The sequence below is a fragment of the Uloborus diversus genome, chromosome 8 (genome assembly GCF_026930045.1).
Source record: "Uloborus diversus isolate 005 chromosome 8, Udiv.v.3.1, whole genome shotgun sequence".
NCBI classification, from domain to species: domain Eukaryota; kingdom Metazoa; phylum Arthropoda; class Arachnida; order Araneae; family Uloboridae; genus Uloborus; species Uloborus diversus.
The window spans coordinates 150,492,943-150,517,691 of record NC_072738.1 but is presented as its reverse complement, the minus strand read 5'-3'; the positions used below and the strand labels follow the sequence as shown (position 1 = coordinate 150,517,691).

Below are 24,749 nucleotides of genomic sequence, written 5' to 3'. Positions count from 1 at the left end.
AAATAATTATATTTAAAAAAAAAAAACTTTATGTAATTACATCATTTTTCAAAGCTTTTGCATAGTGTGTGTTTATTTTATCAAATTTTTAAAGTTTATGTTATTTTTAACTTCATAAGTATTATTAGTATTTACAGTCAAACCTCCATATATTGAACTTCCACATATCAAAATTTTCTATACATCGATATCCCAGCAAATTTCCATGTCCATTACCTAGAAAAATTGTTTCTATGTATCAAAAAAATCTCTATATATCGAAAAAAAAATTGAGACATTCGTTGATTTTTTTTTTTCCCACTTTAGACTGTCTCATGAAAAATGAAGGTTTGGGGAGAAAATTATGCTCACTAAAGGTTGCTATGAAATTCACTAGGAATCGGGTTTAGGGGTGTCTAGATAAGTCTATGTTCCGTTCTGGAGTTCTTAAATTGACTCAAGTTTATTTCAAATCTTAGTTACTACCAGTAATACAGTAAAATCAATTTCAAGTTATCCCTATTGTCTGTTAATTATCATTCTTAGTCTTTTTAGCTTTAGTGAAAATCATTTAAGTTAAGTAGGTTGATTTTTTACTTTTCTCTCGATTACATTGTCAAAACGAAAAATCCCCTAATGATGCAAATCAAGTTGAGTTGCCGAAGAATGAAGATGTATGAATGCATATAAAATGTTGTTTCTGGTAAATTCAGTATTTCCGCAAGCAGAGTTCCTGCTAATTCAAAAAATCGGAAGGCCGTAATAGAAGTACCGAAACATGCAGCAAACTCACTCAAAAGCATGAAACAGCATTACAGTTGGCGAAAATTAGCTTTAGTTTTAATGATTTTGGGGAATTTTATGATAAGCTAAGATTGTTTCTATACATCAAATTATTTTTCAGCAATTTGATACTTTGATATATGGCAATTTGATATCAATATGATTTGATGTCAATATATGGATGTCCGAGTGTATTTAGTCAACTTTTATCTGATTGAAATCATCTAGTTAATGCAGAAATTTAATTCATTGAAATTAATCTATGTTTTAGGTAAAAATGGAGCGAGAAAACAATTTGAAAGAGTTTAAATCAGAGGAAGATTTACCAAAGTATGGAGCTGGGAGTGAATTTGGTAGAGAGCAGAGAGAAGAATCTCGACGGAAAAAGTACGGGATTATTTCTAAGAAATATAATCCTGACGACCAACCTTGGATTTTAAAACTTGGAGGAAAAGGAGGAAGAAAGTATTTAAACCCTTTTTTGTGTGTTCTTTTTATGTATTGTTGTCTTTATAAAGCTGAAAGTCTCTCTGTCCGGAGGATGTCTGGATCTCTGTGACGCGTATAGCGCCAAGACTGTTCGGCCGATTTTCATGAAATTTAGCACAAAGTTAGTTTGTAGCATGGGGGTGTGCACCTCGAGGCGATTTTTTGAAAATTCGACTTTGTTCTTTTTCTATTCCAATTTTAAGCCCAATTTTTCACAGAAATTTAATAAAATGGGAAAGAATTTGTTCTGAAAATTATCTTTCTTTATGTTTCTTTTCTTTACTTCTTTATCTTTCTTCTTTTCTTTTCTTTTTAAATAACAAAACTGAAAGTCTTTCTGTATGGATGTTTGGATGTCTGTGACGCGCATAGCGCCTAATCCGTTCGGCCGATTTTCATGAAATTTGGCACAAAGTTAGTTTGTAGCATGGGGGTGTGCACCTCGAAGCGATTTTTCGAAAATTCGATTTTGTTCTTTTTCTATTCCAATTTTAAGAACAAAAATATCATAAGATGGACGAGTAAATTACGAAATTTTCATAACGTGGAACCGTAACATGGGCATAAGCCAATTGGCGAGATACGAAATTATCATAACGTGGAACTGTAACATGGGTACAAGCCAACTGGCGAGAAAATTCACCATACATTATTTGTAAATATACAGGCAAACCAAAAGACCTTTTAATTTTTCTATTACGGGCAAAGCCGTGCGGGTACCACTAGTTAATCGTATAAAATTAAATGCTATTCAATAAACATTTTAAAACTTTTAAATCTGTTTTAATCTGAAAAGATCAAATCCTTTGAAAAGTTCATGTAAAAAATGTCAAACATGATGCATGCATGAAGTAAATCTTCATCAACTATGGTTTAACAATTAAAATGTTTTTTGTTTAGAAAGAATATTTATAACATTAAAAAACAGCATTTGCAATGCTATGCTCATTTCAAACATTTTATTGTTTTTATTCACAAGCCCCTGAAAATGTGACCATCATTTGTGGACAATCCCTACTGCTACCATTAACAGTCATACATTAGGAGAAAACAGTATTGTAAAGCATAAATGAGGCAGTGAGAAGCAAAGGGATGTAAGTGGACATTTTTAAGTTTTGAGTAAAACGACTATAAAGATAATGTCCTAGGTAGGCTGACATTGATTCTTTTTTTCTAAATCATGCTGTACAGCAGCACCTATGGAGCTACTAGTACTATATCTTGTCCCAAGACAGAGGTGGGTTCACCTACCATTTGTACGGAGTATCTCCAAATTTTTAATTTTGCCACTTACATCCCTTTGCTTCTCACTGCCTCATATGTTTTGAAGTTTTAAAGAATACTTTTTTCAAAGCAAAAAAGTGCTTTCCTCCTGATTTGTTTCTGCACAAAGAAATAACGATGTACTCCTCAGCTGGTCATACTGTAACACAAAGAGTTGTTGATTGATTTTCTGTTAAATATATTTATATTTTTTTGTAATAATATTTTCATATTTTTGAAAATTTTCACATTATTTTGAGCAAAGCATAAATGAGATATTTAAAACTTATATAAAGCTGTATCTCTACATAGTATAAAATGAAGTCTCCAAAAAGCGTCTGTGTGTTTGAACTCACAAAACTCGAGAACTACTTGGCCGATTTTGCTGAAATTTTCACAGTTTGTTCCTTTAAGTCTTGAGAAGGTTTGCAGACTAGTTCAAAAACAATTCGATGAATAGTTCTTTTTTTATTTCAATATAGGCCCAATTTTCACATAAATTCCCGAATATGGGGGTGAAAAATTACTCGCAAATAGTAATATTATGTATCATTGGAAAGGGAAGAATTTTCCTCGTTCTGCGCAATTTGTTCCAAAGCTCTAACTTAATTGCGGCGAGAGGTTTTTTACGTTTTTAGCTCAAATTTGTTTAGGCTTAGCTGAAATTTAGGCACTACTTTCTTCATTAAATCGATCAATAAAAAGTGAAGGAATTGCCCTACAGTTTTCTTTTTGACAGCATTGGAAAGAGCTGCTTTTTTTTACTCCAGATCTAACTCGACCTATGGTGGAAAGTTTAACCCTCTATCTCCATTAGAAAAAAAGTTACAAGCGAATTAAATGAAGTTCAAAAATCTGTTCTCTATTCAAGTTTTTAACCATTTTATTTTGCGTTTTCACGGTAACACTTTTTGAATCCATTGTTTATATCCATCTTTCTCATTTTCAATTCTTAAACTTATTTTATTTTGTGTTTCCATGGTTACACCTTTTAAATCCATCTTTTTCATTTTATTTTAAGTTCTTAAAAGTATTTTAGTATCTGTCGTCATTGTTTGAAGAGAAAATTTTGCATGATGTTTTTTTTTTCTTTCATTTAATCCTGGTTATTGAAGATCTTCCTTGACGGAATGGTTTTTTCAAGGTAGACCGGGCAAAGCCATGCAACGCAGCTAGTGAAATATAAAAATTGTCAAATAATTACCAGCCAAATGTCAATTCCACAAAACATCCACCTCTCTCTCTCCTTATTATATAATTTATGGTGATCCTAAATATACGAGGGAAAATCTTGCCTTATTGGAGAAAATTTGTTACTAATGATTGAATGAAAGTATGCTCCTTTTACAGAAAGAAAATAAAAAACAGGCTTTTGAACACTTGTGTTTGTTAAGTTCCTTTTGCCAATGAAGTCATTTTGCAAGCATCTCTGTGTTTTTACAGGTATAAAGGAATTCGTGAAGGAGGAGTCACTGAAAATGCATCTTACTACGTTTTTACTCAGGCAGCAGATGGAACTTTTGAAGCATATCCTGTTGAAGAGTGGTACAATTTTACTCCTATTCAGCGCTACAAAGCTCTAAGCGCTGAAGAAGCTGAAGAGGAATTTGGAAGGTGAGTAAAGTTGTATAAATTTGAATTAAATTAGAACATATTGTGTGTGCTGCACAAAAATATAATTGCTTGAACTATCATGTTGAAGCATTTCATAAAGGGTGCAATTTAAAAATGGTGGGAACAGTATATTTTACTTGTTTGAGAAATAAGTCTTGACATAGATTAAAGCATAACATACTTATTGTTATTGCTAGCAAAGATGTTAACTTGATTTTTAAGAAGGGCAATAACACTTTTATGTCCAGGGATTTGTGTTTTTGTTTTTTAAAACAGGACATTTTTTAACCCTAGATTTCAAATGCTCACTCATTCTTCATTTTGATTTTTATTGATAAATATATTGAATTTTTACTAATGCTGATATTTTGCAGGAATTTTTGTTAAAAAGCTTGATCATTTAGCAAAAGAGTCGAGTTTTAAGAAATTGTTTCATAATCAGAAAAGGACAAAAGAAAAAAAAACCTGAAGACATAATTGAGATGAATGACATTTTATATGCGGTAGAACCTTGATTGTCCAAAGTAATTGAAACCGAACCTACTTCGGATATTCGAGACTTCATCAATAATTATCTGTTAAATAAATTAAAATTATAAATGGAAATGAAATAATATCTGAAATAAAAACTGAACACAAAGTGACTCCTCCTTCTTTTCAAGTTCTGCTGCAATGAAAATTCTCTCTGTTCTTGAGATGACAAAAGAGATTATCTTCTTTGCACTTGCTTACAATCAGAGGATGCAATAACATTCGTTTGTGCTGGGACTCAGCAATATGACCTTCCAAATTCGAAATGGGCTGCGTTTTCGTTTAGAACAGGGACGTTTGAAAGCAGGGAAGATTACAATCATACCGAGAATCGAGCTTGTGAGGAGAAATTCTAAAAAAGGGGGGGGGGGGGGAATTCCAAAATATTTATCTGCACTCTTAGTTTGGAAAGGATGGCTTGCAAATAAAAGGAATGTGGAGAAAAAAGAAAACAAAAACTTAAAAAATGAGTTTTAAGAGAACATTTTAATGATGGTAGAAAGTGAAAGAAAAAAAAAGTGAGGAAACCTACTCCAGTTAACGTAGAGTTTGGGTTGATCGAGGTTCTACTGTACGTCCCAAATTTTGACCATCATGTCATTTTTTGTTTCAGCATTGGTCTTTTATTGAATATTTGTTCCTATTTTATATTTCAAACTATCCATGCATACTAATATTTAGCTTTTGACACTGATAAGTGACATTTGTGGTGCTTCTCATTATTTGTTGCAATTAAAACATGTTATTTGGATCATTACTTGCTTATCTCTCAAAATTCTTAAAACAGTTGTAAAATCCTATGATGCATTTTTTTCTGTGTGTAATTTTTCTGGATCCTTTACAAGAATCAGAATGTTTGTCTTTTCAGCTGTTTTTCAAGTTTTGCTATGAGATAAAAGAAAGTAAATTACCATTTTTACTTTCATTGAAATCTTAATTTGAAAGTATAAACCTGTTCTGAAAACTTCGGAGGTGGCCTTAAAAATGCTGTAAACATTGAATGGAAATTCTATTTTATTTCTATTTTAATTCATGAACCTTTAACATAAAAATAAAGAATAACATAGATAAAATTAGTTAAATCTAAAGAAATCAAAAAATAAATTCTATTCCCTGTATGAGTTATAGCTCTATCATAGTGACAATTACTTGAGGGGGGGGGGAAATATATGTATATATTTATATATATATATATATATATATATATATATATATATATATATTGCAATCAATTGAATATTTGAAGTGAATAAACTGTTAAATGAAACTTTGGTAGCAATAATTTGTTTAAATAAAGCTTTGAATTTTTCTAATTACTTTTCATTATATATAATTTCTTGAGTTTCTTCTTTTTTTTTCTTTTTCACGAGAAAGGTTAATGTATAATTCTTATATGTCTGGCACCAATAAATTTATCCATCTTCTCTTGTTTATATAAATGTTGTAAAAAATTTTTATGTAGGTTACTCATACATGGCTAATTCAATTATTTAATTAAATCTTAATTCTGAAAATTACCCAAATGTAAATAAATATAACAAAGCAAGTTCCATAAAAGTGAGTCAAATGTTGTCAAGCAAGTCCATTCTTTAAAAACTTGGACTTTCCTAATAATATGAAATTGTGTGCTTTATTTATGCAACTCTAAGCAAATTTTAACCCTTTCCGGCGCGGTGGTCACAAAAAGGGACACCAATTTTAAAAATTTCTTTAAAAAAAAGTTTTTTCTTTAAAACTCCAAAAATCGCTGCATTAGTTGCTTTTATTTCTCTTTAATGCACACACATGGCAGCACTATTAAATATGACTCTTTTTGTTGGCTTAATTTCTTGTTTAAAATACCTCGATTTTCAAGCTCAAATACAATATTTTTGTCAAGATTTTAAAATTTACACCATAAACTAAATTAGTCAACCATTTTCCCTCAAGAATCCTGAGCTAATCAATCATAATTTTGCAAAAGATTCGAGTTCATTTTTGAATGCATAAACAAAGTTTCTTTCCAGGTGTCCCCAAATGTGGACACCGCCCGTCTAGGGCATTGATCTCACTGTTGTGGGTGAAAGATGTAATTTGATACATTTCAGAAAAGGGGGACCAAAAGAATAGATTACAATGGGCTATTGTTTATTTTGGGTTCTTGACCCAGAACAGGTGAATATGAAGGTCCATGACTGCACACATTTGAGATCTGCTTTTCCTACCAGACAATTGTATACTTTTTTTTATTATCAGCTTTGATATTATTTTTTCTGTAAATGGTATTGTACAGTCGTATTTTTTCATTTAATATTTTATAGCACAAAAGGAATGCACATAAAGCAAGAACAATGTGCCAAAAATATTTTTAACATTTTAAGTTGCTTATTTAGATAATTTTATATAATCTATATGAACTTTCTTGAATTTTACTTCATCTTTATCTTGGAATTTTTATAGTAAAAATATTGAATTTTGTGTTCTAAATATTCTTAATGGCATAAATTATTGAAATAATTAGTAAAAATGCTTAAGAGCTTAAAATATTTGAAATTACTCCAATTGTCATACGAGGTAAGCATAACCACTTCAGAAAACAATTTTTGCTCTAGGAGGGCGGTGGTCACAAACGGGGACACCACACCCAGCTGGAGGGGGTGAATTAAAAAAAATTTTGACTGTAAAATCTATGTCCAGCTAACCAATTTATCCCATCCATTGTGTTTTTTTATTATATTTCTAAAATTTTAATGACCCGCGCCTGTAAGGGTTAAAAAAGAATGATTTGCTTTGAACGAATTTAAATACATTTTACTTGTTTCATTGAATTGCAGAAGAGACAAAGTGTTGAATTATTTTACCATCATGGTTCGGAAACGTTTACAGAAGGAAACCCCGGATGATGATGAAGTGGATGGGGATCAGAAAAGTAACAAGAAGAAAACAAAAAAACAGCCCAAAGAATTTGTGAGTGCTTTCATGTTTCATGTTTGTATTATTTTACATGGTCTTCAAAAGTATTTCAAGGGTTTCAGAGTTTTTTTTTTTTTCTGTTGGGGTGTGTTTTCAATAATGCTTCATTGGTTTTTAAAGATCTATTTAGACCAGTGGTTCCCAACTCATGCACCGCGGCCCTCAAATGATCAGCGAACAGTGTGTAACTTGGCCGTAGTAAATTGGTCGAGAATCTGAACCAAAAAAAATCTTAGGGTCTTAATTTTCGTTTTTTGCGAAAATTCACTTGTTAGATATACCGTCACTTAAAAGCTCTCCCTGTCTCATGTCAATAAGGAACTTTAAGATTAAGATTTTTCGTATTTCTTAGGAACTTTCTCTTATAATTGAAGATGAAGCCTAACGAATCGGAAACTTCGTTGAAGAAAATTGCCAAAGAAACTAGTATTAGCTTCAAGTTAAAAATGCTTCTCCTTTGTTGAACTGACAAGACTAAGCAGTGAATTGAGACACTTGAGGGGCATTTTGGCAAGATATCTACTGAATTGCAGTCTTTTAAAAAATTATGTAGCAATACATTGAATGTTGTGATAGTTATTTGAGACTAAAACTATCCAGTTTCGATCCAGATATTAACTCCCTCGTAGAGGAAAAGCAGTATCAAAAATCCCACGGAGCTTTAACTTTGATGACTTGTTTTTGAGTTTTCTTACAGCTATACCAGCTAAGTGAATGCAAAAAAGTTTTTTCTTTCTTAAAAGTTATTTTGAATATTCTTTTTGTACATCATATCTATATCAGTGGTGCAGAATCAGGGGATTAACATCTCCAGAACTCTTGTTTTTAACACACTTTCAATCCTAGTACGGTTTATTATTTAAACTTAAGGGGCCGCTGGAGAGAGCCTCCGAATGCACGAAGTCAATGTTAAGTCTACGAGGAAGTTTCCTCCCCATTGCTAATTCGCATTTAAATATTTTGAGATAATTTTTTCTGTATAAGATTCTTCACAGCAGTACAAATGACGCGTGTTTTTACTTTCTTCTATATCTAATATATAGAAGAAAGTATTGGATTCGTGCAAATTTTCGAATTTCGAATTTTTACGGATTCGAATGTTTTGAGGTTCGCCGAGTCCATTTCGACTATTTTTGGAAAATGTCTGTCTGTCTGTGTGTGTGTATGTATGTGTGTGTGTATGTATGTGTGTGTGTATGTGTGTGTGTCACGTCTGTGTGTGACCAGTTTTTTGTGGCCGCTCTACAGCAAAAACTATCGCATGAAATTGAACGAAATTTGGTACACATATGTGACCCTATGTGAACTTGTGCCCATTGGTTTTTGGCGCGAATTCCTCCAAGGGGGGTGGAGCAATGGGACGTTTTTTGAGTTATGCGTGATTGCTATTCCTCAGGAAGTAACTGGCGGAATCAAACAAAATTTGGTCCATATGTTGCCCCTAACTGGAGCAGGTGCTGATTTAATTTTGGTGTCAATAGCTCAAACGGGGGTTGAGTTATAGAACGTTTTTTGTCGTGAATTGTGACTGCTGTATCTCAAGAAATAACGAATGGAATCAAACAAAAATTTTTTGACAAGTAGCCCTTAGTGGGTATAAGAGCTGATTTTATTTTGGTGTCAACAGCTAAAAAGGGGGTAGCGCAATCGCCCGTTCTTTTTTTCCATTGTGAGTGCCCTATCTCAAGAAGTAATGCTACGTTCTGTTTGAAATTTGGAATATATGTGAATCCATACGTAAACAGGCTTTGGTTCAATTTTGACTCCAATCGCTCCAAGAGGTGTTGATTTTTTTTTGCGAATAAAAATAGTTTTATTAATACAACAATAAGAAAGATAAATCGTAATAGATTGTCGTCTGCGTATTTCTCGTGATTTTAATTGTATGGAAATGATCGGAAATATTATCTCAATGATTTAAAATTTTTAACTGTTGCCATCTTATGTTTTTTAATAAATAAAATATTTGTAATTAATTCAAGTAAGGCTTTTAAAGTAACTTTCAATTTTCGCTCTTTGCTTTGCTTTTACAATAATTCAGACATTGGGATGGTCGTCAAGTTTTTGCATGTGTCATTTTGTTTTTGTTAGGAATATTGCTTCCTCGTCAAGCATGGGGAGGGATCAGAAAAAGGAAAAATATAGAAGAAAGTTTCGTGATGGCCACAACATACTAGTTTAATTTTTCATTTTCTGTTAAAATTTAATAGTAAATGGCGGTTAAATTTATGAGTTGACAAAGTAAGAGGTGCTTTCTGTTTAAACACTTCATAAATACTCAAGATCAAACATTTGCTGAAATTGAAAAACTATGCGTTATTCTTGAAAGTTTGGGCTTTTCAGGGATACCTTTTATTTAATCTTGCTTAAATTGGGATAAGAGTAATTGGGGGGGAAAAACTGGGAAATTTTGCAGAAATCGACGAATTTTCGCTTTAGCCACGCCTACCGCCGGTGAAATGAGAGAGAATAGAGGGGGCAGTTTCTTATCCCCAGATGGGTTGGGAGAGTCGGCGAGCTTGTCTTCAGGCAGTCTTCATGGTAATAAAAAACATGTGTTTGGGGAGGGGGGTGACAGCAATTAAGGGTTGAATGAGCGAGAGCATTTATTTCCTTTTGGGTCTAAACTTCGAGTAGAGCTAGGAACTTTTTCCTTGCTTACAGATTTGGAAATATTTCTTACCCTAGCATGGGACGAGCCGAGCCCCAAGTAATTCAAATAAATCTTTAACATTTTTAGTGAAAATATTACACTATGTAACAGTTTTGCATTATTTTATGTAATTGCCGTATTATCAATATCAACTATATTTTAATGCAAAAGAAAAACTTCCTTTCGAAAAAATATATCAGAAGTGTAAAATATACATGAGGGTATATATAATCGTGAAGTTTATTGAGGATCAATAAAAAAATATATCAGAGATAACTATATTTTAATGCAAAAGAAAAACTTCCTTTCGAAAAAATGTATCAGAGGTGTAATATGAAACAAAAATAAAACAGATGTCATAATTATATGCCCATTGAAAGTGATTACAATGAACTAAAAAAAAAAGCATTAAAAAAAATTGTGCAAATAAACCGTTACATTAACTCAGAGGTTCCCAACCGGTGGTTCGCGAACCCCCAGGGGTTCGCGAGGTGCAGGAAGGGGGTTCGCGAAAATTTCGGTGCAATGGCGGATTTTTCCTAGTTTGGTAAAAAATTATAAAATATTCAATTTGCACACATAGTTACAAAATTTTTTTTTTTAATTTGAAAACGCGCCAGACTCTTGTATTAAGTTCAAAAAAAAAAAAATCTTTCAGCGGTTTTATAATCTTGGTTAAAAAGAAATTTTCTCATTTTTTTTCGATAGACAACAAAAAGAGATATCCTTCCTTCTTTATTGCGAGGCGCCATGCAGAAACGTTGTAGTATTAAGCTGCGGCGGGGATCACGATGACCTTAGAAAGGCGCCATCGCGTGGAGTCAATCAAACAATATACATGATATACATATGTCGAAAAAAATAAAGAATTCTCAAACAATGCATCATAGGGGTATTATTTCTAATCTGGTTGAAATATAACTCGGGAATTTCCGTCGAATTCAGTCATCGAATAGCAGACATGACAGCAAAAGACTCCAAACTTAAAATTTATTACTGGATTTTACCCATCTGTTCGTTTTCAAAAATATATAACATCAGCATGCTCATAGTTCTGGGGAAATAGTTGTTAACAGACGTATTTAGAGATACTTTAGAGATGCTTGAAAACAAGTGATTTTGTTTGCAATTGGTTTTGCTACGTGAACTTGCTACTCTGTTTGTGAAGTTATAATCGTGTTGGTAATTTTTATGATTTAATAACTTTCTGCTGTTATGGATCGATGGTTGAAAACTGGTAGTTTGGTTGAGCGACAAATGGACAAGCAGTCAATCGATCAACCCTCAACATCAGCAGTAACTTTCGAATCAACACAGGATATTGAAATAGATAGCTGTAATGAACTGCCGCCTCCCCCCGACTAAACAGAAAAGTGAACTAGGGGAGAAAAAAGGAAAAAAAACGAAAATATGACAGTGACTATTTACAAATGGGCTTTTATTTTACTGGAGAAGAGTCTGAACCTAGACCGCTTTGTCTTCTCTGCAACGAAGTTCTAGCGAACAGCAGTTTGAAACCGTCACTTCTGAGAAGACACCTCGAAACAAAGCATCCGACACACAAGGACAAACCTATCGAATATTTTAAAAGAAAATTGGAATATAATAAAAAGTGTAGCGTCTCTACGTTCCTGTTAGAATCCAACGAAGATAGTAAAATGGCCCTTGAAGCTTCATATCGAGTCAGTTATAGAATTGCAAGATCTGGACAGCCACATACAATTGCAGAAAATTTAATTGGACCGTTTGCTAAAGATATTGCTAAGTGTATGCTGGGAGAAAAGTCAGCAAAAAAAAATTGACCTGGTTCCGCTATCAAACAACACAGTATCACGCAAAATTACTGATTTGGCAAGTAATGTGGAGAAAGAACTTGTGAATAGAATAAAAGAGAATAATTTTGCGATCCAGCTTGATGAGTCGACTGATGTAGCAAACGCTGCAATATTACTTGTCTATGTTAGGTATATTTTTAACGATACAATTAAAGAAGATGTACTATTTGCAAAACCTTTGAAAACCAACACAACTGGAGAAGCAATTTTTGAACTGGTCAATAGTTACTTGGAAGAAAATGGAATAGATTGGTCTTTGTGTGTGGGTGTGTGCACGGATGGTGCAAAATCAATGACAGGAAAATTTGTTGGCTTTGTGGTGCGAGTAAAGAAGATTAACGAGAAAATTGAATGAACTCATTGCTGCATTCATAGACAAGCATGTAAGAGTATTCCCGCAGAATTATCCGCTACTTTGAATGATGCGGTAAAAATTGTAAATTTCATAAAATCACGTGCCACAAACTGCCGTCTATTTCACGCGCTTTGTGAGGAATTGAAAAGCCTTCATGTTACTTTACTTCTTCACACAGAAGTTAGATGGCTTTCCCGTGGCAAAATTTTGACACGCTTATTTGAATTGAAGTCAGAAGTCTAAGCATTTTTTGTTGATCATCCATTTCACTTGTCCACTTGCATATTCGATCCTCTTTGGATGCAAAGGCTTGCATATTTAGCTGACATCTTTTCAAAATTAAATGAATTAAATCTATCCTTGCAAGGTGCAGTTGTTAATATTTTCGTTGTATATGATAAAATTGAAGCTATGGTAAAAAAATTGAATTTCTGGATCCAATGCCTGGAAATGGGGGAGTTTTCTTGTTTCACTTCTCTTAGTAGTTTTTTTATCAGAAAACTCAATGAAACTTGATGAAAGCGTTAAAAGAAATGTATGTGAACATTGCAACATCTTGAACTAACTTTTGACGAGTATTTTCCTAATAGGCGTAACGTCCCTCTCTCAAACAACTGGATACGCAATCCTTTTGAAGGAAATCCATGCTTAGAGAACACCCTGACATTACCTGAAAAGGAAATGCTCATCGAGTTATCCTGTGATAATTCATTGAAAACTACCTTTAAAGAGCTCTCGTTAATTGACTTCTGGCTCAGTGTAAGAAATGACTATACCGTTTTTTCCAAAAAAGCAATTCGAATTTTATAATCATTTTGTACAACATATCTGTGCGAGAAAGGATTTTCCTCCTATACTTATCTCAAAGATAAATACCGAAGCAGATTGAATGCAGAGCCTGATTTAAGACTCAAACTGTGAGACATTGAACCAAACTTTCAGTTTCTTTGTTCCGTCAAACAGCCACAAATATCGCATTAAGGATTTTTTCCCCAATTTAAAGTATGCTTAAAAAAAATAGTTGGTTTATAAAACTTCTTGTTTATAATTTTTCTTGTAGATGTAGTTTTAACTTTTTATTAATGTTTGCACTAAATGATATTTTACAATTATATTTTTGTTTATTCCAATCAAATGCTGCAAAAAAGGGAAAGCAAACATGCTGTTTTTTTTATTGTTTCTTACATGTTACTAATTTCAACATCAGGGGGTTCGCGAACTTTTTTGCCTGTTCCAAGGGGTTCGCAAAGAGAAAAAGGTTGGGAACCGCTGCATTAACTAAAATAAAATACTACAAAATTCACTAATTTTTGCGAGATTATTTGCCTAAATTTTCGTGAAATCAAAATTTTATGAAATATGTAATAATATTTAAATTATAATTATGCATGAAACATGTATTAATGTTTTCAATTTTTAAAAATTTCGGAGGAACATCTCTATCTTCAAAGATTACCTGAAATTGTGTTTAACCTAAAACTATTTTTTGGTTGTGCCACTGGGGGACAGTATGAAATCCTTGGCCCACTTCGAAAAAAAAAAAATGACAAAATTAAGGCACTGTTGCTTCCTCCCCCCACCCACCCACACACAAAAAATTCAAATTTCAAAAAAAAAAAAAAAAAAGTGGGAGGAGAGCTAATCTTTGTTATATGGGCCCCTCCAAAAAAAAAAACATAAGTACGTCGCACTATGTGGCATAGTGGGCAAAAATCCACCGAACTCACGGGTTTTGAGCTAGAATCTTCTATTATGGCTCAAAATGCGGCCAAATTCTTGGACTATTTCGTAGTGGTGCTACAATTTTGAATTTTTTAACCCAATAAGTACCGCAGAGCTCAGAATGGATTCAAGTCGCGATTTTGAAAACTAAAAAGTATGATCATATTTTTTCCCTGATACGTGGCTCAATGCTTAGTATAAATCGAAGAATTGGATGATAAAACACAACTTTTGATCGCTGCTAGGTGTTTAGAAATGCTTTTTTCCACCGTATAACTCATTAAAAACATGATTTTTCAGGTTTTTTTCCGTTGAAAAAATGGGTTTTAACGGTCTTCACACATCTCCCGTGCATGAACAAATATATATCTTAGTTCTAATCTACAAGTTTTCAATCATTTTCTAAAGTTCAAAAGGTAAAAACCTCCCTAAAACACCGAAAATATGCTCAAAGTCCGAATTTTAGCTCGAGATCCTACCATTGTCCACGAGTATACATCTGTGCGATAGCGGCAAACAGCCTTATTTTACATGTATACATTTATATGTATACATTTTGAGAATAAATCATCTGCGTTCGAATAAAGATCTTTACATTTAGAATTTCCGAATGCTTTTGATGTTTTTAAGAAAATTGAATGTATTAAAGTAACAGTTGAGCAAATGTGTAGACGCAAAATTAGTATGTTTGTCTGTTTCCTTGGATTCATCGTAATATTCGAATTGTACCAGGTATGTTCACTCTTTTTGTCCTCTGTTACATAAATTAAGTATTTAAACAAATTATGTTAATTAAATTTTTTTTAAATTTGTTTCTGCGTGTAAGACCAACAAAAAAAAACATAAATTTTAATATAAATTCAATAAAACTTTATAATAAAGTTAAAATAACATGCCTTTACTATTTTTCATACTTCTAAAGTGAAAGCTAATGGACATATATTTGTAAATATTTGTTTTTTAAATTAAATAGAGTGAAGTAAAATCACATAATTTCATTAATCCTTTCAACCCTACCTTAAATTCAGCTGTATTGTATCCTATAAATGATGTTGTTTGGAACAAAACTGAGGCTAAAAGGGTCCATCTGAGCATTAGTTGTTTAATTTAAAACACATTAAAATTTTAACATGTGTTTTTACATTTTAAGTTACAATTCCAACAAAAATACTTACGTAAAAGAGTGAACGTACCTGTTACAATTCAAATATTACGATTATTCCGAGGGAACAGACAAACATACTAATTTTGCGTCTACACATTTGCTCAAATGTTACTTTAATACATTCAATTTTCTTAAAAACATCAAAAGCATTCGGCAATTCTAAATGTAAAGGTCTTTATTCGAACGCAGACGATTTATTCTCAAAACATATACATATAAATGTATACATGTAAAATAAGCAGTTTACCGCTATTGCACAGATGTATTCTCGTGGACAATGGTAGGATCTCGAGCTAAAATTCGGACTTTGAGCATATTTTCGGTGTTTTAGGGAGGTTTTTACATTTTGAACTTTGGAAAATTATTGAAAACTTGTAGATTAGAACTAAGATATATATTTGTTCTTGCACGAAAGTCCAGTCAAGAAAAAATTACATCTGAAAATCACAGAATATGATAATACAAACAATTTTCAAAAAGTGATACTCTTGTTGCAATATTTTATTGCCAGTCAAAAATTATTTTTGGTATTATCAAAGGGTAAAGTTCTTGTAATTAACATTTGAATCATTTAGAGCTTCAAATATTCATTACAGTTAATATTATGTATAATTTATTTAGTTAATATTAAGCTTACTTGTATTTTTAATAATTTCTGCATATATTTAATACATGCTGGGCAAATTGGATGGGGCAACGTGAAACAGTTAATCATTAAAATATTCAATCATTTATTAAATCTCTTACGAGTTCATTTCTTTGTTTATTCATTCACTTATTGTCTTGTTCATTCACTCCTTTATTTGTCCTCGTGCATTAATAAATTTATTTAATTATTCTTTATTCCGTATCTTTTCATTTATTTTCAACCTCTTGTTTATTGATTCATTTGATCAAAAATATTTTTTATAATCGAATATCGGCTTTCTCCTTATTTTTGATGCAACATAACACATATCAGCTCAATCGTGAGTTCATCCTTAACAGATAGTCTAACTCAGGGCTCTCCAACCTTTGGTCCGCGGCCCAGATCCGACCCGCGGACACCACTGGCGCTTCATTCAAAAAAAAAGAAAGTTCGCGATGTATGGGTGAAGGGGGGGGGGGGAGTCTAGTGCTAAATAGACCATCTGAGCAAAAATAATGTGGGAATGGCCCGCCTAGCCTCCAAACATTTATGTTAGCATAAAATATTATTTTATTTTATTTAGTTTTTATTCTCGGTCCACAGCCGATAATTTAAAGAAAATAATTTAAAGTTAAGTGTACCTACTTTAAGCCCAGTCTGGTAAAAGTAGAACCTGTCAACTAGTTTGGTGCTAACACTTCAATCGACGATTCCCCCACGCCATAATTAATGGCGACTGTTTACTGAAACCATCGGAGATTGCATGTCTCGATGTGTCGATTCAGAAAAGTTGAGTTGTCACCTGATCGACTCGAATTAATTCCACTTGTTGACCGCACGTGCTATGGAGAGGAGTACGAATATTCGCGGTAGTGGAATATGCAAATGAGTGATGGTCGAAGTAGAAGTTAGTGTAGGTGACGTCATCGAGGCATGGAATCTCATTGGTTGATAAAACATATATATTGTGGCGAGTGGCAGCAAGCGAGCACTCTCGTCTCTCGTTTTTCTTCTTTCAACGATCCCCAGTGGTTGGTTCTGATCGTGAAGCCTAGTCCGGCTCACGTGTGGGGGGGTTTTTCCCCGCGATGCAAGCGGGGGTTTTTGTGGTATGTGATGTTTAATCTTCCAAGTCCTGGAATTAGTGAGTCCAGGTGAAGAACCTGTTGTGTTGTGTCCGGCCAATTAAAATATCGGGGATGTGAGTTCCACGTGTCTACCTGTGATGTTTACCGATCTACGTATTATGTAATGTTGCCTGTTCAGTCCGGACATTCCTGAAGTGTGATTCGGCGGACCTTTTGTGCGTTTTCTACCTGATCCTTCGGAGTGGCAAGTGACTGCATCGACATCTTGGTGACATTTTTCTTTATATTCTGGAACCACTTTTGTTATGATATTTTGGGGGTGTATTTTATGGGGATGTTATACTAGTCATATTTAATAAATGTATTTTTCTGAAACATGTTTTTTGCTTGTCTCCAACTTGACATTACACGGCCAGTTAATGTTGGCTTAGTTTAAATATCTTAACTTCTGGATTTTAAACTTAACTTTAATTTATGCCAACAAAGTGGTAGCAGAGCTCGGTCGAATGTCATTTTGGTTGGAGACAAATTTGCAAAAGTTTTCAGAATAATGGAAAGGGACTATCGAAACATTAAGAAACTTAACTCCTGCAATTGGGCAACATGGTCGAAAAATATGAAAATGGTACTGATAGAAAGAGATTTATGGGAATTAACCCAAACAAAATTAGAAGAAGGTATTTCGGCAGAAATAAAGAAACGGAGGGGCCAAGCAGTGGCGATTATTTACCTCAACATAGAGGATGAGTTAAAACAACTAATAGATGATTTAGACGATCCATATGCTGTATGGACGTCATTGAAATTGAATTTTGAACCTCCGTCTTTAGCCCGTGTTGCCGGATTGTGGGAGGAGTTTTTTTCTAGCAGAATTAATGAAAAAGAAACTATTGGAATGTTCGCGGCTCGATTGAAGTGTTTGCTCCGACAGTTGGAGGAGAATGGCTATAAAATGGATGAGAAATTAAAGGGATTTCAACTAATACGTAGTTTAGATCAAAATTTTAGGGGAATAGTACAAAATATTTATAGATGGGATGAAAGTAAATTTAATTTTCAAATGTTTTGGATGAACTTTTAGCAGAAGAGGGGAGATTAAAATTTTTAGGAAATGAAAATTTTGGAAATAGTAGTTCAAGTGTTAATGCTTTTTCAGTTCAGAATAAACACCAGACTGGGCGGAAAGTTGAAAATGTAAATAAATTTGAAACGAGAGTTTGCTTCACATGTGGGAAAAAGGGGCATATTTCGGCTCGGTGTTGGAGCAGAAAACCAACTAATCAAAATAAAGGTAATCGTAATTTTGTCAAACAAAGTAATCCCCCTAAGGCTGGAATGTTTTGCACCATCAGTAAAATATCAGGAGTGCAGGCCAACAACACAAATTTGAAGGAGGAAATACCAGTATTTTTACTGGATACAGGTGCCACGGCACATTTCTGTAAAGATAGGGACTTGTTTTGTGAATTGAGGCCTGTTAAAAATACAAAAATGGAAGTAGCTGTGGGCAATGTAAATAGTCAAGTCGAGGGGGTAGGGAAAATTGTTTTCGAAATTAAAACAGATGGTAAGCTAGTAACCATCACATTGAATGAGGTCTATTATGCTCCAACACTTAGACGAAATTTGCTTTCCGGATCCAGGATAGACAGTCTTGGTTTTTCATTAAGGTGGTATCCTGGTAAAATATGTATTTTTAATAATGATGGTATCAAACTTTTTTCTGCATTTTTAATTGATAAATTGTATTTTGTAAAACCCACTTCATTTTTAAGTAATCAAAGTAGTGACTCACCACCAAATGTAAATGTAACCGAGGTCAAAGGATTAGACCTGGAGTTGTGGCATGAACGGTTTTGCCATATTAATTATGACAGTATCTTGGAAACTGAAAAGAAGAACTGTGTCAAAGGACTTAATATAAAAAGTAGAAACCGGCCAGATTGTGAGCCTTGTATTATTGCAAAGAAAAGAAGGTGTTCATTTAAGCCCACTCCAGGGATAAGGTCTAAAAGACAACTTGAGCTTCTTTTCATGGATCTAGCAGGGCCATTTCCGGTGGAGTCACTAGGGGGGAAAAGATATATTTTTTCCATAATTGATGATTTCTCAAGGAAGTCCACTATTTACTTTCTAAAGTCAAAAGATGAAGCTTTTGGATATTTCCTTAGATACCAGAGGCATGTAGAGAGAGCCCTCAACAAGAAAATTTTGGCCATAAGGTCTGATAATGGGAGGGAATTCACAAATTCTAATTTTGAGACCCACTTAATTAAAGAAGGCATCAGCATAGAAAGAACCAACCCTTATACTCCCGAACAGAACGGGGTAGTAGAAAGATACAATTTGACATTAATGAATGGGGTTAGGGCAATGCTGAAAGACTCTGGACTAAGGGAAGAATTTTGGGCGGAAGCCGCCTTATGCTTTAATTATGTTAGGAATAGAACAGTCCTAAAAGAAAGGGGGAAAACCCCATTTGAGCTGTTCTGGGGAAACAGGCCTTCAGTAAGGCATTTCCGGAGGTTTGGATGTATTGCCTACAGAGGCATGCAAAAACAAAACCTAAAGAAATTTGACTCGAGAAGTAAGAAAGGCATAATGGTGGGCTACGCAACCCAAGCAAAAGGGTACAGAATTTGGGACCCAGAGCTAAAGAAAATTTTTGAAACTATTAATGTGGTCTTCAGGGAAAATTTAATTTGGGGGAAATCAAACTTGAGTGGGAATGTAGACAATGATGATGATTATTCTTTTATTAAATCTATTAGTGAAGTTCTCTTAGATAAAGAGATAGATGAAAGAAAGGCTCCCACCCCTTGTGAGGAAATTGAATGGGTGAGGGATGCAGTAAAAAGAAAGAAAGGGGACCGTACTGATATCTATTACTATGAAAAGGGAAATAAAACCAGGTTAAGGTCACCCAATGATGTAGAAAAATATTGTAAGAAGAATAACATTGTTTACAATCCTGAACTATTTGATTTCAAAAGTAAAAATGTACCTTATAATCCTTTGTTTGATATTTTTAATTCTCCTAAGGAACAAATGGAACCCGAGCCAGAGGCAAATTTGTCAGAAGTGCTAATTCCACAAAACTATAATCAATGCTTGAAAACCCCAGAAGTAAAACATTGGCAAGAAGCCATGTCAGAAGAAATGAAAGTGATTCAAGAAAGGGGGGTGTGGCAGTTAGTTCCCCAGCCAGTTGGTAAACCAGTACTTGGAAATAAGTGGGTCTATGACTTGAAGAGGAATGCTAAAGGGGAAATTGCCAGATTTAAAAGCAGATTGGTTGCGATGGGAAATAGGCAGGTGGCAGGTGAATCGTATTCTCAGGTTTTCTCCCCAGTTATCAATTTCTCCCTGATAAGAATGTTTTTCTCAATTCTGGTGATATTCCTGGGTTGGAGCCATTTTCAATTAGACGTAAAAAACGCATATCTTTATGCTGATTTGCATGAAGAAATCTATATGCGACAACCACAGGGTTTTGTAATCCCGGGAAAAGAAGACTGGGTATGCCGTCTAAAGAAATCGCTATATGGTCTCCATCAATCGGGGAGAAATTGGTACCTGGAAATTGATAGGGTTCTCCAAGGTCTAAATTTTTTGAAATTTAAATGTAGTAACTGTGTCTATACAAGAAACAGAAATGTGTTTTTATTGATGTATGTAGATGATATAATAATTTTTGGAAAAAATGAAATCATAATTCAGGAAACAATTCAGGATTTATCAAAACATTACGATATTAAAGAATTAGGGAGAACTAAAAAATTATTGGGGGTAGAATTTGAAGAAATAAATGGGGGAATTTTTATACACCAAAATTCTTATATTAAGACAGTTTGTGAAAATTTTGAAAAGTATCAATACCCATACTCGACCCTCCCAATAGCGAAAGGTACAATTTTGTCTTTTGGTGATTGTCCAAAAACGGACCAAGAAATAAAAGAAATGGAGAAAGTACCTTATCGCAATTTATTGGGATGTTTGTCCTATATAGCAGGGAAAACTAGACCGGATATTGCATATACAGTTAATTTATTATCTCAATTTCAAGCAAATCCGGGTAAAAGACATTGGCAGTGTTTATTAAGACTTTTAGGTTATTTAAAATATACAAATTATTATAAATTAAGTCTATCTGCAATAAATGAAATTAAAATCAATGGTTTTTCTGACTCAGACTATGCTGCAAATAGGGACGATAGGATTTCGATGGGGGGAATTATTATTTACATTGACAAAGTACCTATTATCTGGCGAACATTTAAACAAAAGTGTGTTTCATTGTCCACCATGGAAGCTGAGTATATATCTTTGACAGAAGCAGCAAAAGAGGTGGTGTGGTTAAAAAGAATTTTAGAAGAAACATCACATTTTGAAATAGCTGGATATAAATTTAACGGGTCTGTAATTAATTGTGACAATATAGCTGCAATAGAATTTTCAAATTCCCCTATAGAAAATTCCAGAACAAAGCATATTGATGTCAGATATCATTTTTTGAGAAACTTAGTAGAGGAAAATACATTTGAATTAAAATATGTGAAAAGCGCAGAAAATCCTGCGGATACGTTTACCAAGCCTCTGACTCGGGGTACATTGAAAAAAATGTGCAAACTCATTTTTGGTAATTATGAAAATGTAAAAGTTTAATATTCAAATGTGTAAATTTTTCAATGTTTCTCAAAAGTGTTTAAAAATTTTTTTTAATTGTTGTTTGAAATATGTCAGTTTTCATGTCGTTTTGAAGTGTATCGTGCTGTGTAACCGAGAAGGGGGGAATTTGTTAGCATAAAATATTATTTTATTTTATTTAGTTTTTATTCTCGGTCCACAGCCGATAATTTAAAGAAAATAATTTAAAGTTAAGTGTACCTACTTTAAGCCCAGTCTGGTAAAAGTAGAACCTGTCAACTAGTTTGGTGCTAACACTTCAATCGACGATTCCCCCACGCCATAATTAATGGCGACTGTTTACTGAAACCATCGGAGATTGCATGTCTCGATGTGTCGATTCAGAAAAGTTGAGTTGTCACCTGATCGACTCGAATTAATTCCACTTGTTGACCGCACGTGCTATGGAGAGGAGTACGAATATTCGCGGTAGTGGAATATGCAAATGAGTGATGGTCGAAGTAGAAGTTAGTGTAGGTGACGTCATCGAGGCATGGAATCTCATTGGTTGATAAAACATATATATTGTGGCGAGTGGCAGCAAGCGAGCACTCTCGTCTCTCGTTTTTCTTCTTTCAACGATCCCCAGTGGTTGGTTCTGATCGTGAAGCCTAGTCCGGCTCACGTGTGGGGGGGTTTTTCCCCGCGATGCAAGCGGGGGTTTTTGTGGTATGTGATGTTTAATCTTCCAAGTCCTGGAATTAGTGAGTCCAGGTGAAGAACCTGTTGTGTTGTGTCCGGCCAATTAAAATATCGGGGATGTGAGTTCCACGTGTCTACCTGTGATGTTTACCGATCTACGTATTATGTAATGTTGCCTGTTCAGTCCGGACATTCCTGAAGTGTGATTCGGCGGACCTTTTGTGCGTTTTCTACCTGATCCTTCGGAGTGGCAAGTGACTGCATCGACATCTTGGTGACATTTTTCTTTATATTCTGGAACCACTTTTGTTATGATATTTTGGGGGTGTATTTTATGGGGATGTTATACTAGTCATATTTAATAAATGTATTTTTCTGAAACATGTTTTTTGCTTGTCTCCAACTTGACATTACACGGCCAGTTAATGTTGGCTTAGTTTAAATATCTTAACTTCTGGATTTTAAACTTAACTTTAATTTATGCCAACAATTTACAATGTGGCCCGCGAGTGAAAAAGGTTGGAGACCCCTGGTCTAACTGATGATAAAGTGCTATCAACTAGCAGTTTTTTGCCACAAGGTAACAGTGTGGCGATGGGTATGACTAGTGATTGCAATACCGGTATACAAATACCGAATACCTGTATTTGGAACCATTTTGCAATATCGTAATACCGGTATTTGATGGGGTAGAACACCGGTATTTTCGATATTTGTTTAAAAAAAAATGAATTGTTTTCGATTAAAGAGTTTTCAATTGAACTAATTAGATATCTTCTGTTATTTCAAATATAAATTTCTTTTTCAATGAGACAGTTCCAAAATCCATCTAATGAAGCAAACATTTGGCTTCGAAAGCACGAAGTTATAGAATATGAATGAATAAAAGTAGCGGAAGGATTACAAAAAGATATTTTTATCGCCAGATGGTGTAATTAATCGCACTTTCATGAGTTTAGTGAACTACGTTTTTATTTTCTCATTTCCTTGACTTGCCCACAAGTAAAAACTAATTTTTTGTGTAATTACAAATGTGTTTGTGCTATGAACGATTTTTCTTCAATGCTTTATGATTTATTTTTTTTAAATAATTATCTTAACTGTCGTGAATTTTTAAAAAACCTTTTTCTTGTTAGTATAACCAACAGTAATTTGTTGTCACCGGTATTAGCATGCTGTTAGCTGTTTTGTCTCGCTATTTAGCTTTGTACGAAGCGAGATAATATTTATAATACCTTGAATATTTGTAAAGAGATAAGGCATAATCAGTTGGAACATATTTTAGAAATGTACATAATTGTAAAGAATTTGGAAAAGAAAACGAAAAATAAAAAGAAACTAACAAGATCCAGTTCTTCGTAAATTTCAGACCAAAGGGTTAATAAAAAAGAAACACAAACCTATTCTGATCAAGAGGAAATTGTTGAGTACGATGTTAATACTGGGAAAGAATTGTATATTAGTAACTGTTCTTCTATAAATAATAACGATAAAAAAAAAAAAAAAAAAAACTACACACAATACAAAAGAAAAACCCAGACTCACAAAAATAATTTTTTCAAGTTTAAGACCAAATTATTTGAAGATGAAGGACTTTAGGCAACTACAGGAATATCGTGCATTATTAACAGTACCATCGACCTACGTGAATTCAGAAAAAATATTCTCAACTGCAGGAAATTTATTCACTAAAATGAGTTCCAGTCTTAGTGACAATGAAATATATGTATTTTGTTTGAGGCTACTATTGATTTTTTATTATGATATTTGTTCCTTCATTTTTTGTTTGTTCACAGTAATTAAAAAATGCACTTTTTGCACAAAATACCGCAATGAAACATTATGTTTTTGAATGTTTTTTGGAAAATTTTTAATACCGGTATTACGGTGTCACGTTAAAAAAATACCGAATACCGATATTGCACTTCTGGTTCAGTATTGTAATCCCCAGGTAGGACAGAAGAGATAAGAACGTGGTTCGGCTTATTAGTATTCCTGTTACCAGGTTTTGGGTGGAAGATATGATCCATCGCTGCATATGCTGCTCATTTGCACGAACTGTAGCAAAAAATAGAAAATAACGAATTACACTGTGCAGCCAAATAAATAAATAAATAAAAAAGTGGGGGTCATGGGAAAAAACAGTGATTATATTTGGATCAGAGAGAGGGTTGTTTTAAATAAGAATCAGAAAGAATGGTGCTCCCTTAATATATATCAAAAAATATATCGAAAATGCCATTTTTTTTATCCTAGGGTTTGTTTTATAATTTTTTCATTTTTCATGGTAAAATCAGGGGTTTGGACTCCTATAAGCCCCATGTCCAAAAAATGTTTTTCGTTGTAAAAAATGTTTTAAATAGA

General features: G+C 33.6%; 1 protein-coding gene across 1 annotated transcript in view; it reads left to right on the top strand.

The window, feature by feature from the left end:
• LOC129228684 (general transcription factor IIF subunit 1-like) overlaps nucleotides 1–24,749 on the top strand; it is a 59,225-nt gene that overhangs the window by 7,815 nt on the left and 26,661 nt on the right. Inside the window, exons 4-6 of the mRNA XM_054863368.1 lie at nucleotides 1,034–1,227; nucleotides 3,958–4,128; nucleotides 7,473–7,605. Of these exons, the coding sequence (XP_054719343.1) occupies nucleotides 1,034–1,227; nucleotides 3,958–4,128; nucleotides 7,473–7,605 (498 nt within the window). The remainder of the gene's footprint in view (nucleotides 1–1,033; nucleotides 1,228–3,957; nucleotides 4,129–7,472; nucleotides 7,606–24,749) is intronic.